The sequence below is a fragment of the Populus alba genome, chromosome 7, assembly GCF_005239225.2.
Source record: "Populus alba chromosome 7, ASM523922v2, whole genome shotgun sequence".
In the NCBI taxonomy this organism is placed as follows: Eukaryota; Viridiplantae; Streptophyta; class Magnoliopsida; order Malpighiales; family Salicaceae; genus Populus; species Populus alba.
This window is the reverse complement of record NC_133290.1, coordinates 4,313,094-4,329,041: the sequence shown is the minus strand read 5'-3', so window position 1 is coordinate 4,329,041 and position 15,948 is coordinate 4,313,094. Positions and strand designations below refer to the sequence as shown.

Sequence of the window (15,948 nt, the reverse complement as noted above, 5' to 3'; positions counted from 1 at the left end):
TGAAGCATAATCTGAAATTCTGGACAAAATTAAAAAAGAATTATGGGTAAAATTCCAGTATAGTTATGACTATGACATTTTCATTTTGGTCCTTTATTAATTTAACAAAATTTTAATTTGACCTTTAAAAATCTAGATTGGTTCCTAGTTGTAATATTAGCCTTTTCAGAGTGGTTTGATGAATAATTTAGAGTTATTTAATGAATTATTATCAAGTTTTATGATTTTTTTTCTTATGCAACCAATACTCATATAAATGTGGCCTTAAACTCACTATCCATTAATCTTATCAATAACATATTTAATCATCATATACATGTCAGATTTAAGTTTTGCATCATGTAATTATTATATTCCAAAGAAGAAAGAGATATATATTATTATATATATGTATGTTATGTTATGTTATGTATTTGAAGTTTTTGTATATAATATTGTAGCCACACAATCCACAAGGATAAGATTTATAATTATTTCAAGTTTATTATTATTGATAATTTATGATAGTGATGACACCATACAAGTAGGGTTGACGAGAAAAGTATAATTATGAAGTCATTAAATGTTATAATGTGAAAGATTGACTATCATTACAGACCTAAGAAAATATATATTTTTTAAAATCTTTTTCTCACAAGATAAGGTAATTGGTTGTCGTGTAATTTAATATGGCTTGTTTTTTTTATTATTATTAATATGGGTATTCGGGTTTGTGTGTTGCACCCAAAAAAATATTATTTTTAATATTCTTATTGGTTGTGTTTAAAAATCAAAATGCCACACACTAGAAAAGTCCATTACTTAAGATTTGTGGAAGATATGATACAAGAGATAAGAAAATGATATATTATCGACAATTTCTCTGTTATATATATATATTGGTTGGAGAAGTACTCATTAGATAATCAATAAAGTTTCTTTTTGTTTATTTACCACTGGTTTACACTTCAATCAAAAACTAAATTTACTTTTACTACTATTTTAATTTTAAAAAAATATTTTTATTTTGTTTAATGCATTAATTTGAAGAAATAAATTCCTAGACTTGAAAAACCAGATGTATATTATAATTAGGGAGAAAACTAGAGAAATTGATTAGTCTTCTCATTCTAATAATATAAATGGTATATCTTTTACTCAATTGAAAATAAATATATTTAATATTGAAATGTAATAAAACAAGTCAAGAATACCTTTCCATAAAAACAAAAATGTCTCTAACTTATATATATATATATAAGGATAATATTTATAATTATTTCGAGTTTATTATTATTGATAATTTATGATCGTGATGGCACATGCAAGTAGGGTTGACGAGAAAATTACAATTATGAAGTCATGAAGGTGCATGCTTGAAGGAGAATATTTATGATCATGCTTTGTCGGAGCAGCCTAATAATACTGTACTGCAAAAAATAAACATCCTTGTTCTGTTTTGTTATAGTTCTTATGTTAGAATACATGTTGTGATTCATCTCTTGATTGCTTCTGATCCTGTCATTAATATTTTCAGGGATCCTAAAATCTTGAGACGAGCAGTCTGGGGGTTTCGTGGAGTTTCCGGCGTGTAACGCTAAATAACCTTTTGGCCGGAAGTTCTTCATGAAATAAAGAAAAAAAGAAGAATGTCTTCAACCCCTGATGCTCCCTCGCCATATTCTGGCTCCCCCCCTCCTTCACCAGCGTCACCAACACCTATGAGTTTAATACTTCCACCCGCAATTCAATCGGATATTCCACCACCTGAGAATCCAACATCTGCACCCCCACCTCAATCGGATATTCCACCACCTCCACCAGCGCCACCACCAACTGAGAATCCAACATCTGCACCCCCACCTCAATCGGATACTCCACCAGCGCCGCCACCACCTGAGAATCCAACATCTGCACCCCCACCTCAATCGGATACTCCACCAGCGCCATCAATCGGATACTCCACCAGCGCCGCCACCACCTGAGAATCCAACATCTGCACCCCCACCTCAATCGGATATTCCACCAGCGCCGCCACCACCTGAGAATCCAACATCTGCACCCCCACCTCAATCGGATACTCCACCACCAGATACACCATCTCCTCCTCCACCATCTCCACCCCCTCCTCCACCAAGTTCAGAAAACTCACAACCAACACCTTCAGATTCATCAAATAATGGTGGAGGACTTACTTCAAATCATATTAAAATTGTAGTTGGGGTGGCAATTGGTTTCGGTATATTCCTTATTGCCTTGATTTTCATCTGTGCATACTGTTCTCGCAAGAAGAAAAGAAAAAATAGGCATTATCATGGAGAAAATCCTCAAGGAGGTACATATGTTGTTTCACCAAACCTTATGTTTTTGTAAATCATTTCTATCACCATTGATTACTGTTAGGGAGTTGTCTGTGTTTGAGGAGATGTGTGGGCTCTCGCATCTGTGTCGGGTTTGTGTCTGCACTATGAGAGCTTACACATAAAACAAGACTCATCTCCAATCCAAAAACCTAGGTCCTCGACTATTGGATTATGAATCCATCTTATAATATAAGATAAGCATCTCTTTTTTCCCATTCCTTTGTAGAAGTATTTAACACAACTCCCTCTCCTGTGGAGGTATCTAAACCTTCACATGTAAGCCAGACCCTTTCTAACACAACTCCTCCTCTTGTGGAAGTATTTAACGTTCCTAATTAATAATACTTTTAAACGGGGGGTGGGGAGAAGTATCGTAGTTTTTTCCATAATTATTTTTGCTTTTTTTTTTTTTCATTTTCTGCATGTTTTTTCTTTTTTTTTTTCCATTCCCCACATGCTTTTTTTTCTCCAAAATTATCTCTTTTTTTATATATATTTTTTTAAATTATCTTTGTCAATTTTATTTTTTTTATTATTAAACTGATTGAGAATTTAGCTTTATAGTTTTTTTCTTTAAAACATTGTCGATTACTATAATATTTCTCCACATGATTTTTGCTTTGCTATAGTGTTTTTCACATATTTTTTTTTCTAAAATTATTTTTGTTGAATTTATTTTTATAATATTGAAATGATTAAGAATTTAGCTTTATAGTTTTTTTAAAAAAAAATATTTTGGATTGCTACAGTGTTTCCTCACATGGTTTTTATGTTTTTTTATGAATTTTTCAAAATTATCTTTGTCTATTTTATTTTTTTTAATATTGAGTTAGTTGAGAATTACAAATATAGTTTTCCTTACAAAACGTTGTGGATTGCTATAGTGTTTCTACATAGGTCTTTTTTCTTTTTTTTTATGATTTTTTTTATATGATTTTTTTCAAAATTGTCTTTGTTGCTTTTATTTTTTTAATATTAAACTGGTTGAGAATTTTACTTTATATTTTTTTTCTTTAAAATACTGTGGATTGCTATAGTCATTCCTCATATATTTTTTTTGTTATGAATTGTTTCAAAATTTTCTTTATCAATTTTTTTTTTTTTAATATTGAGCTGGTTGAGAATTACAACTATATATTTTCTTATGAAACACTATAGATTGCTATAGTGTTTCTCTACATGGTTTTTTTTCTAAAATTATTTTTATAATTTTTTTTTGAAAATATTATAAATTACAATAATATTTCTCTATATAATTTTTTTATGTTTTTTTTATAAATCCACAACAATATACATACATGTTACAAGCTTGCGACAACACGCAGGCATGACATCTAAGTATGAAATCTAGAGCTTGGAGCTTAGCTCGTTTGCTCAATCACGGCGAAGTAAACAAAGCTGCGAGAGTCTAACCACAATCGCCACTCATCCCAATCCGAACCATCATCTTTGATACCAATTTGTCAAGGAGCTTATACACAAAGATGTTGAGTCATGAGCCAATCTTATATATAAAAGGACCTCTTTTTTCCGTTCATCTCTAAGTATAAGATAATTACTTCTAATATGGGCACCCAACAATTACATTATAACACCACCGATCATCATGGTTGGATTGCATTATCTCAACTAATGTACAAATATCATGTTTTGTTATAGTATACCTTCTTTTCAAATACAAAATGTATAAGCCCTCCTTTTTATATAACTTAGAAATTAAGTAGATTTCAAATGGTTCATCCGATTTCAGAATGGTTCAAGCTATTTCTTTCCTTCAATCACTGTTTTGAGAGAAGGGAGTTGTATTGTAACTTCGTTAGTCTGATTTTATGTTCAGAAACTGGTTATGCTAGAAAAGCTTCTTCTGTTGCTTCAATTCATTTTGAACCTGTTATAAAAATGACGGAAAAGATGTCTTGATATCTCTGCTAAATATTTTTGAAGAGCGTTCAAGTAAATTTCAGGTTGAATACTTATGAGATTATTGCTGAATCTTGTTTCTGTATCTGGCATCCCAGGTGATTCATTTTTTTAACAATTCCAAATCAATTTGATCCTTCATTGATAATGTTCTATTTTTACGCGCAGGGAGCGAACAAATTTCTTATTACTACAGCGCACAGCAATCAAACTGGCAAAATGGTCCCCCAAAAGAACATGCTGTGAATCTATCCCAATCACCAGGTGCAATGGGGTCTCCCTGCCCTGCACAACCTCCACCTCCACCGATGGGGAGCAGTGATGATATGAGCTCCATTAACTCTGGCCCTTACCGCCCCCCCTTGCTGCCTCCGTCGCCAAATATTGCTCTTGGTTTCAACAAAAGTACCTTCACATATGATGAACTAGCAGCAGCTACAGGTGGATTTGATCAAGCCAATTTATTAGGTCAAGGTGGGTTCGGTTATGTGCACAAAGGTGTGTTGCCTAATGGGAAGGAGATTGCAGTTAAGAGCTTAAAGGCAGGTACTGGACAGGGTGAACGAGAATTCCAGGCTGAAGTTGATATCATTAGTCGTGTCCATCATCGCCATCTTGTGTCACTTGTTGGTTATTGTATTGCTGGAGAGCGAAGAATGTTGGTCTATGAGTTTGTTCCCAACAAGACCTTGGAACATCACCTTCGTGGCAAGTTTCTGTTTCTGCTTCTGCTTCGTTTTCTAAGGCACCTCTCAATTGTAAAGTTTCTTGTTGAACGATAAAAGAAATGTCATGGTGCCTTAATTGTAGACTTTCTAAGATTACAGAGAAGTCTGTCCAATCTTAAGCCATCGATAGATCTTGATTTGTCAAAAGAATGCATACAGACAGTACTATGTCAAGCATTCTAGCTTCAAGGCATCTTGATACACACCAGCACCACCTCTTATATTATAAAAATTCAGCAAAAAAATCCACTTAGGATGATAACCTCAAACTGTCGGTTGCAGGAAAAGGTCTTCCAGTCCTGGAGTGGACGACTAGGCTCCGTATTGCATTAGGTTCTGCCAAAGGGCTTGCTTACCTTCATGAAGATTGTAAGATATTCTACCCCTCCTTTCTATCCCCCCCAACACACACACACACACACACACACACATGCACGCAGTGATCACATACTTATGTTACTTCATTGAAAAATATGTGCAGGCCATCCTCGGGTTATCCACCGTGATATTAAAGCTGCCAATATTCTTATTGACAACAACTTTGAAGCCATGGTACCTTCTCTTGGTGGAACTAGATTTATAGTTTATCCTATACATACACACATATATGATACCGGCCCCCATAGCAGTAGATCCATCAAAACAATATTGCTGATGTTGACAAAGCTAATTGATCACGCTCCTTTGCCTATTCAGGTTGCTGATTTCGGATTGGCTAAGCTGTCTTCTGACAATTATACGCATGTATCTACCCGTGTCATGGGTACTTTCGGGTAAAGCTATGATAAGCCATTCTTTTGTTAGATAAGGGTGGACTTGAATCAATTTCAAAGTTCTTTCCATAGCATGGCAAGGTCTTAACCATCTACTTTCTTATTCAAAAATGATGAGCAGTTAGAAAAGGTTGCTGCTAATAAACTCCCTTGATGCTAATGCAGGTATTTGGCTCCTGAGTATGCAGCAAGCGGCAAGCTGACTGAGAAATCTGATGTTTTCTCGTATGGAGTCATGCTCTTGGAACTCATAACCGGGAAGAAACCTGTTGATCCTTCAAGTGAAATGCAAGATAGCTTGGTGGACTGGGTTTGTGGCTTCTCTATTTTTATCCAAGTTTGACTAAAATGCTTTTCAGTATAAACCTTTCATCAAAGTTTTTGAAATACTTGCCATCTTCTGCTGTTCTGTGGAAGTAAATATATTTTTTTGTGCATGTAACGGACAGGCTCGACCGCTTACGGTTTCTGCTTTGGAGACTGGCAACTTCATCCAGTTGGTCGATCCATTGTTGGAGAGCAAGTACAACCATCAAGAGATGCAAAGAATGATAGCTTGTGCTGCGGCCAGCATTCGCCATTCTGCTAGAAAGCGCCCAAAAATGAGCCAGGTATCCAAAGAACCTCACTTCCACAAGTAAATTTCTAATAATTATCATGAGACGCTATTTGACATGTTGTAATTTTTCTGCAAAATAGATAGTACGTGCATTAGAAGGAGATGTATCACTGGATGTCTTGAATGAGGGTACAAGGACTGGCCGGAGCCCGATGTTTTCCAGCTCGAACGGAAGCTCATCAGACTACGATACAAATTTGTATAATGCAGATATGAAAAGGTTCAGGCAGGTGGCGTTAGGTAGCCAGGAATTAGGGAGCAGTGAGCTTGGAACATCAAGCAATGACTCCCGAGAAACGGACCCTTCAGGGACCCACAGGAATTATCGATGAAACAGCCAGTCCAATTACTAGCCACAAAAATGTACAAAAAGCTTAAAAGCCAATTTATGAGCCATTTTTGGTGGTCAAGAACAGACAACGATCGCAGACATACAAATATAGTTAAATGGTCATTATTTTTCTTTCAAGTGATTCTGTTGATTTGAAACTAGTCATTTTGGCATGTTTGTTTCCTAGTTTTCATAAAATTATTTTTTAAATTTTTTTATGTTTATTTGTCATTAGAAAAATTAATTAACAAAAAATATTTTTTGGTCAACGAAAAACATTTTTCAATTAAAGAAAAATTTAGCTAGATTTCCAGGAAAATGTTTTCCCTTTTAACTGTGTTTGTTTTCCGAAAAGTAGTTTCTAGGAAATCACTTTCCAAACTTTCTTATGTTTATTTGCCATTAGAAAAATTGGTCAACGAAAAATACTTTTCAGTTAAAGAAAAATTTGGTTTAGTTTTCAGGAAAAATGTTTTCCTGAAAATTTTTGGCGGAAAACACTTTCTGGAAGTTGTGAAAATTTAGAAATGTCATTATTTGTTGATTATATCAAATTTGATGTCCAAACTTTTGATTGCTATATATATTTTGTTTTGAATATTTATTTTTTTAATTTCATCTCTTAAAATTTAATTTTTATATTAACTTTGGTCCTTATTTTTATAATTGTTATTTTCTTTATCCTTATCATTTTTTTATTGAAATTTTTTATCTATCAAATTTAGTCATCATTATTTTGATTGTTACTTATTTTATTTGAAATAATTTATGAAATGTTGATTATTATTATTTTAATTTCTTCATCTTTTAATTTTTTTTTTAATTTTTTAGATTTGATCTCTATTATTTTGATTATTATTTATTTTTTTTGAGATAATTTATGAAATTATATTTGTTTTTCAATTTCATTCTCATTCAACTTTTTAATTTGTAAGATTTGTTCCTCATTATTTTAATAAACTTGAGAAAAATAAAATATTAATAGATTATTTTTCAGCTTATTTTTCATGATATAATCAAATACTGGAAAGTGTTTTCCAACTTATTTTCCATTACATTACCAAATATCAAAAAATACTTTCTCGGAATTCATTTTCCTAGAATTCACTTTTCAAAATAAAATTATTTTCCAGCAAACAAACAGGATCTTGGTATCTTTTTCAAGGGTTAACTCAGAGAGGAAAGACCAAGTATTTAGGTGGTGCTAATGATTCTTGCTATCCATGTGAAAAATGTTGATGGCACTCACCAAGAAACCCTAATTTTTTGACTAATTGAATTTGTTTCTCTCATCATATGTGATATTGTAAGGGTGGTCATGCATGGATTTCATGTAATGGGGCGGACTCTAGCTTCTGTTGTATGTGTGAGCTGTCTTTGTTATTGTTCTGCTATAAAATGTACTGTGTTGTTAAATTCTTTTTCCTGCTTTTTACCTCTTCCTCGTTTGTACATTCTGTAAAAATGTTATGCAAAGGGCCTTCTTTTTGTAAATTCTGTTTTCTCCTTTGATATTGTGCTAAATATTATGATAGTTTTGTTTCTGCTTCCCAAATTGTACCTTTTTTTAAGCTTCTATAAAATTATTGAATTTTAATTAACTATTTATGTTTATTCCTAAAGCAGAGATAGATACAAAGAAGAAAGAAATCTTAACAATATTAACTTCAAATTCTTATAAGTCTTAATATTTTTTTTAATTCTTTCATACACAATTTATGATTCAAAATAATAGGAGAGAAAACCATTTATTTGTTACTTTCATATTTTTTAAAGCAAAACACACAAGATAAAATACTAAATTTTTTAGTTTCATGAGGAAAGGATCATGATAGGTACAAGAATTAGAAAAGAGATAATTCTCTTGCAACTTTTTTTTATATATTTAGTTTAATTTAGATTAGATTTGGGCTGACTTGAATTCAAATTTGGACCAAAAGTTTATCTTACACTAGTTTCAACATTAAATTTCTTCTAATTAAAATTGTAAATCAAAAAGATTAGTCTCTAATTTATTTTTATATTATTTTTTAGATTAAATTTAATTTAGAATTCAATTCTTAACACTCAAAATAGTTCAAATATTAGATTTTTTAATATTAAAAAATTGGAATCAATTCAAAAAGTTCAAACATATTATAAATGATTTCACAAATCTTAATCATGGCTTGGATGGATAGCAGGTGAATATATTCCACTATTTTGGGTAAAATAGTAAAGAAGGTTATGAGAGAAATTGTTTTTTCATCCTTAGCGTAGAAACGGCACCGTATTCATTGACCAAACAAACACACAACTCGGCTATATAATACAAAAGGTAGCCAAACATTTCTCCAGTGTTTCTTGCTGCCGCTTCCGGGTTCTAATCGGACTTCTAAAACCCGATCTAAATAAATTGTATATCCAAATCGATGCACGTTATTATTAATTTATTCTTGCTCTCTTGTTAAAACCTCGATTTCTCTATAAAATCACGAAAACCCTAGTTAGCTGGTGCAGCTTCTATCCCGCCACCATGGGAGATTACAACGATGCCTTCATGCGCAACCCGAACGCCGCCGTTCGTGGCAGCGCTAAAGGACAGAACCGTGCCAACGTTCTCCAGCTCAAACTGGTCCGATTCTATTCAAGCTTTTTTGTTTGTTTTTTCAAGTTGATTTTAATTTAAGATTTAAGGGTTTTTTTAGGGTTTTTTTTTTCCTATAATGACTCGATTGGTTTTATTAGTTTTTGAACTTTTGAAATTTGTTCAATTTTTCTTTGGATTTGTCCTTATTTATAGTTTCGATTATAAATTTTAATTTTAGGGTTTAGGATCGTTAATTGTGTCACGTTTTGGTATTGATTTAGCTCTAATAAACTATGAGAACTTTTTACTTTGTGGCACTTTTAGGGGTTCTTTGTAATATTAAGAGTTAAATTTTGTGTAATTTTGATCGCTGAAGGGATGGAGAAAATAGAATTCGTTTTCTAGTAATTGAGAAGGGCAGGCTTTTCTATTTTTGATGGGTTTTTGCTAAAGAGTGGTGAAATTTATCGAGTTGTGAGATTTTTTAATATTAGGAGTGAACTGGATATGCTGGCTTTTGCAGATTGGGCAAAGTCACCCGACGGGTTTAACAGCAAATCTTTTGAAGCTCTTTGAGCCTCGACCTCCTCTGGAATTTAAACCCCCACCTGAGAAGAGAAAATGCCCGCCATATTTAGGTATCTGTTTATGGTATATTATTGTTGTAGGGGTTTCCTTTTGTTGGATGTTTATTTATTGATGTTAGGAGTTTTGTTTCATGCCTCATTTTTTTTTTCAGGTATGGCTCAGTTTGTGAGTCACTTTGCGGAGCCTGGAGATGCAGAGTATGCTCCTCCTATCAAGGAAGCTGAAACTCCTGTAGGGTTATCTACTTGCTATACCTGTTCACTTATCTTTTTCTTTTTTTGTGGTTTCTATTTAAGATTCTTTAGTTTCTGTTAAACATGTTTATTTCTTTAAGGTTTATGCAAGCTTTGTGATTGTTTCTTGTGGCTTGTGGTTTTGTTTTTTGTTTTTCCTAAGCAGTTTTTTTTATGTTCTATAACTTTGTGGGTGCATTTTCCATGGCTCCAGGCAGAAAGAAAGGCTAGGATTCATGCGGCACGACTAGAGAAGGGTGCAGAAAAGGCTGCCGAGGAGCTCCAAAAATGTTAGATTACCTTCTTTGCTAGTAGTAATTCCATTGTTAAGATTTGATCTATGCAGGTTTTAACATTTTTTGGATCCTTGTTGTTTTTGCAGATGATCCTACTAACGATCCAAATGTGTCGGGAGATCCATACAAGACATTGTTCGTTGCTAGGCTTGTAAGTATTTTGTATCATCCTTTATAAATTTCAAGGTTTATGATTTACTTTCTGCACTGGTGTCTTAGTTTTTGTTGTTTTGTTGTTGCAGAATTACGAGACTACCGAGAGTAGAATTAAAAGGGAGTTTGAATCTTATGGACCAATAAAACGGGTAGGTATTTTTGAGTATAACCAAGCAGGTTTGGTAAGAGGTTATGCAACAACTTTCTCCTTAACATGCCATGCAAAAAATCTGTATATTCTTTTCAAAAATATATGTTTTAAAAATTTGTGGATTATGTTTTTGATTTCAATAATTTTAAATGAACAAAAAAAAATGTCTGGGAATGAAAAAATTTCTCCCATGTGCTCCTTTGTGTAGCTGATTTAATTTGTTTGTTGTACTATAAATCAGTGTTAACCTTTTCTTTACTTTTGAACTGAACTTGAACGTGGTGATGCATCATAGTTTCACTTGTTTGGTAACTGTAGTTAGGAATTTGTGGCACATCTTTTGTTCCACATCTATTGCAATAAAGAAAGCTAGAACACCATCACATTGTTGGAGTGCGCAAATTGGAATTAATAGCACAGGTATCACTGCCTATTTTCTGGTAATGACATAGGTTTGTTCTGCTGATCCCTTGACAATTCTACTTGCAATGTAGTTGGGTTTAGAAATCATTAATGGAACAGTTATTGTTCCAGGTTCTAGATATTGTTTTAGTTTAAAGTTCATCTAAGAGAGCCCTGGTAAGGTTGTTCCAGTTTCTAGGCATTGTTTTAGTATTAAAGTTCTTCATACAAAGAGATCCCTGGTAAGGGGGCTTTTCACATCATTCTACAAATGGAAAATTCTCTCTCCCAATTTTCTTATTGTCCAATTCCAAAGATCTTGCCGGCAAAGCTGGATTTAAGTTGAGCAGAGCATTGATGCACTGTGCCTTTTGGCCTTTATTTTCGAGCAACAAAAGGAGACTGGCATCTGTTCTTTTTCCTGAACTGGGTAAAATATGTTGGGAGTATTAGCATCTCTTTCTTTCCATTGGAATCTTTCATAATGCATTCCATTGCTGCTAAAAAATTTATTTTTGGCTTTAGAGGCTTCTCAAAACATATCAGCAATTGAGAAGATGCTCTGGTATTTCCTATTTTATCTATAACTATTTTTTTAATTTAAAAAATTTATTCCCTGGTAAGGGGATGCTAGTCTGTTCAAGAATTGGTAAATTTGCCTCAATATATCAGTTTTTCTGCAACTCTAGCACTGGTGGTGATGCATCTCGCGATTCGAAGCCCTATGATTAAAAGGTGAGCACGGCCAATTAGGCATAATGCCTGCCTGCCGTGCCATTTAGGATTTACTGCTTTAACTTTTTGTAGAGCTATCACTTGGTTATGGAAAATAAACAGTAAAGATATGATGGATATTGTTTGAAGGTCTGACTCTGTAGTGGCATTTTATTTATTCTTCTGCTTTGAGAATTGCAGGTTCGCATGGTAGCTGATAAAGTGACAAATAAGCCTAGAGGATATGCTTTCATCGAATACATGCATACACGAGACATGAAAGGTTTGATATGTTGTTTTGCACTGTTTACTGAATATGCATTCCATGTCATGTGGTTCTAACTGCTGCTTGTCAACATGACCAGCTGCCTATAAGCAAGCTGATGGGCGGAAGCTTGATGGAAGAAGGGTACTAGTCGATGTTGAACGAGGTAGGACTGTCCCAAATTGGCGACCTCGCAGACTTGGTGGTGGACTTGGAACTACCAGAGTCGGGGGTGAAGAAGTTAATCAGAAGCATTCTGGGAGGTAATTTCCCTGATCTCAACTATTTTACATCTTGGCTTTATATTTTTATCTTTCTATCACCAAATATTGTTAATTAAATGTCTTTCCTGTTGTGCTTATTGATGACTAATGATGGCAATTGTTTAAAATAAAATTTCAATGCAAGGAATTATTTAAGTTCTGCTTGAGCCAGGGCTATATAGTTATATTTAGTTATCATGTGCATTGGGATAGTCTGTTTTTGACATGCTTTGCTTATTTTGTTTATGACACTGTTTTTTAGCTTCTTCTGTTCACCTTGTGGGTTTTTGATAACTTAAAATAATGCTAAGCTTCAAAAGCTGAATGCTTCTGGTCTTCTTGGAGTTAATGATTGTTACTTTGGACAATCCAACATGTTTTCCTTTCCTTTCTCAGAGAGGTTCAGCAATCAGGAGGATCCTCTCGGTCTGAGGAGCCAAGGACACGAGAAGATCGGCAAACTGAACGGTATGACCCTTAAAAGTTTTCCACACTTTCTAAGTCTGTTGCATAACTTGTTGTATGAAAGAGGATTAACAAAAGAGTACAATTCTCATGCTGGTATAATATGTTTTCCATGTTGTGGTGATGGTTGGATGAGGAAGCTCAAATGATGTTTATCACACTGTTGTTTTTACCTGAAAATAACAGTGATTATATGGAGGACATGTGGAACATCACAAGGGCATTCATGAGTATTTTACATATTTGCAAGTTATATGTTTGATTTATTTGGATGATGTATCCCAGGGACAGGGAAGTGTCTCGTGAAAGGGGAAGGGACAAGGAAAGAGACAGGGAGAAGTCACGTGAGCGATCCCATGACAAGCCACGGGATCGTGACCACAGAGAAGATAGGCATCATAGAGATCGTGAAAGAGAGAGAGACCGAGACAAGGAGAGAGAACGAGGTCGTGACCGTGACCGTGATAGGACACGTGATCGAGGTCGGGACCGTGGTCGGGACTATGAGCGTGATCGAGAGAGAGACCGTGGTCGGGATCGTGATCGCACCCGGGACAGGGAGAGGGATTATGAAGTCAGTGACCATGACCGTGGACGTTCCCATGATAGGGATGAGTCAAAACATGAGAGGGATCGACTTGTTGAAAGGGACTATGATCATGCTGAGCCAGAGGATGATCGTGGCTGGTATGAACAACCTGAGCAGGGGCAAAGGCTGCCAGATGCAGAAAATGACCCGCGTTATGATCACTATGAGCATCATAGAAGCAGGGGACCGTACGATCCCATGGATGTTCAAGGTGACCAGGACCGTTATGATCAATATCCAGACCGTGATCATGATCGGTATGATCAAATGGAGGATGATGATTACCACTATGATCGTGGAACATCCGAGTCACGTGAAAAGGAGCGTGAATATAGAAGATCAGAGAGGTCAGTTTCCCGGGATTATGACAACTGAGAATGTGGTCTGGTTGAAGGTCTGTCGTGCCATTACTGGGGGAGGTTTCATCAAGGTCTCTAGAAACCTTTCTATCTCACAAACTGAAGTCGTTTGTTTTCTCCCTTATTTGGTTTGAACTGTATGAGTGTGTTTGTTCGACTTTCTGAGTAGTTTGCTGTCTGTGCTATCTGGTATCGCTGATGGATTTGCATTATCATGTGCTAGTTTGGACAGAAGTAACTTTCTTGTTTGGTTAGTTTTGTGCCTGCATCTGAAATGAATCAAGGATATTTGCACTTGTTTTGATCTGTGTTTCAAATATGCAGACAAGCCGGAACATCTGTATCCTGCATTTTGTATTTCAGTTCTCAAGCCCTTGAAGGTCAAGCTCTTACAGTGAGCTAGATAGATGGCTATTTCTTGCTGTTAACGACTCTGCAGTTCATAATAGACTCTTTAGGTTGGATTTTTAACTATAGTAATGGGTACTGGAAACTAACTGCACATTGGCTGCATTCTGAAATGAATCAATTTCTTATACACCTTTTTATAAATCAGCTCGATACCAATGGCTGGGTCCGTTAGCCAGCAACATTCCCTCAAATCTATGATCAAGTCATTCTTGTTTTTTGTAATTTTTTTTTTTTTTTAACTTGAGAAAAGGAACATGTGTCGGAATTCGAAAAGGAAAAATTAAAACAAAAAATTATTAAAAATTGTGGTAATTTTTTATTTATTTTCTATTGTATATTTGCATCTGGAGAGAATATTTTAATTTATTTTAAAATGTCAAAAACAGTAAAAAGAATTGTTATTTTATTTATTTATTTACCCATGGAAAATATTTTTTCTTTCATTTTTATTTGTTTTGGAAAAAATCCTTTACTTTAGTTTAAAGGTCAAATAGATGATTCATTTTTATTTTCTAGTTAATTTTTAATTTTATTTTAAAAGCACAATGAAGAACCTTATAAAATAAATAAATTTTCTATATATATATATATATATATATATATATAAAAGACCAGCTAGAACATAAAATCAAAACTTTCATTACAAATTAAATCAGAAATCATGTCTATGAAAAACTATATATTTACAACCATCAAGTTTATCTCATCAATATATCGATCACCTTATTCCTTATTGAATATTATCCGATCATCTTATGATTTGCAAGGCTTAAATAATCACTATAATATATATTAGCTAATTAATTTATGGTAACAGAAGTGTGTGTGTATTTTTTTTTTTTTTTTTTGAGTGAAAAAATTGAAAGAAAAAAAGCAATAAATAAATATAAAATTAGCAAAAATATATATTGTTTTTTTGAAATAGGAATCAATAAAAATATGACATGTGTCCCTCTATTTTTTAAAAGTCTAAACTAACGGATTATTAGCTGTGACCATGGACAGAGTAATTATTGGTTTGCTTATCAAATCAAAACGCAGGCATCCAATTATCGAAATTAGAACCATAAAGGTGAATTTTTTTTGAAGAAAACGCACCCACCGGAGCCAAGTTGGACCGTCTTGACTAGATATCGAGTATTTATCCATGATCTTTTTTCGGTTCAATAAAATAACACTGTCTTAGTTTTTTTTTTTTTTTTTTTTTTTTCAATTTGTTGTGGTTAGTGAAAATACAAAATATTTTTTTTGTCATTAAAAAAAAAAAAGTTACTCCATCTCACAGCGTAGCATAACATGTAGCGACTGACTAGCAATAGTCTAATTGATTTGAAATTCGACAATCATATGTTAAAAGATAATTAAATCCAATAATTGGTTGGTTCAATATCACAATAAACAAAAAGTGATAGCTTAGTGTAGTCTATACATCTACAAGTCACATTGTTTTGATCCAGCAACGGAGCTTGAACGATTGATTGGGAGGCGAAACATGCAAGAACAAGAACAAAAACTAAGTAAAAAAGAAATAGCGCCATTAGTGTAATAGGCAAGCTTTTATTGGGATTAAATTGGGGTAAAACTAACTTAAAGATATGACATCGCACCGCCTTCGGTTGCGTGTGTATCCCAAAAGTTACCACCATGGTTGATTATAAAACAAGTTCATTCGTTGTTAAAAGCTAGAAAATGAAAAGTATATCTTTGTTTCTGTAATTTAAAAGTGTTTTTAAAAAAATTAAAAAAAAATTATTTTTTTATTAACTTTAAATTC

At 33.8% G+C, this 15,948-nt stretch overlaps 2 protein-coding genes across 2 annotated transcripts; both read left to right on the top strand.

The window, feature by feature from the left end:
- Positions 1–1,378: 1,378 nt before the first annotated feature.
- LOC118063286 (proline-rich receptor-like protein kinase PERK15) lies at positions 1,379–6,851 on the top strand. Its single transcript, XM_073410329.1, is given in 9 exon segments — positions 1,379–1,931; positions 1,933–2,314; positions 4,431–4,970; positions 5,273–5,359; positions 5,472–5,542; positions 5,687–5,763; positions 5,929–6,073; positions 6,213–6,374; positions 6,463–6,851. Coding segments are annotated over 9 exon segments (2,019 nt in total). The 5' UTR covers positions 1,379–1,628; the 3' UTR covers positions 6,715–6,851.
- A 2,190-nt stretch (positions 6,852–9,041) lies between these two features.
- LOC118063287 (U1 small nuclear ribonucleoprotein 70 kDa) lies at positions 9,042–14,065 on the top strand. The gene is made up of 10 exons (XM_035077299.2): positions 9,042–9,327; positions 9,806–9,920; positions 10,022–10,101; positions 10,318–10,393; positions 10,486–10,550; positions 10,642–10,704; positions 12,024–12,105; positions 12,188–12,350; positions 12,747–12,818; positions 13,101–14,065. Exons 1-10 carry the CDS (start codon positions 9,229–9,231, stop codon positions 13,777–13,779), a joined length of 1,494 nt encoding a protein of 497 aa, XP_034933190.1. The 5' UTR covers positions 9,042–9,228; the 3' UTR covers positions 13,780–14,065.
- The last annotated feature ends 1,883 nt before the right edge of the window (positions 14,066–15,948 follow it).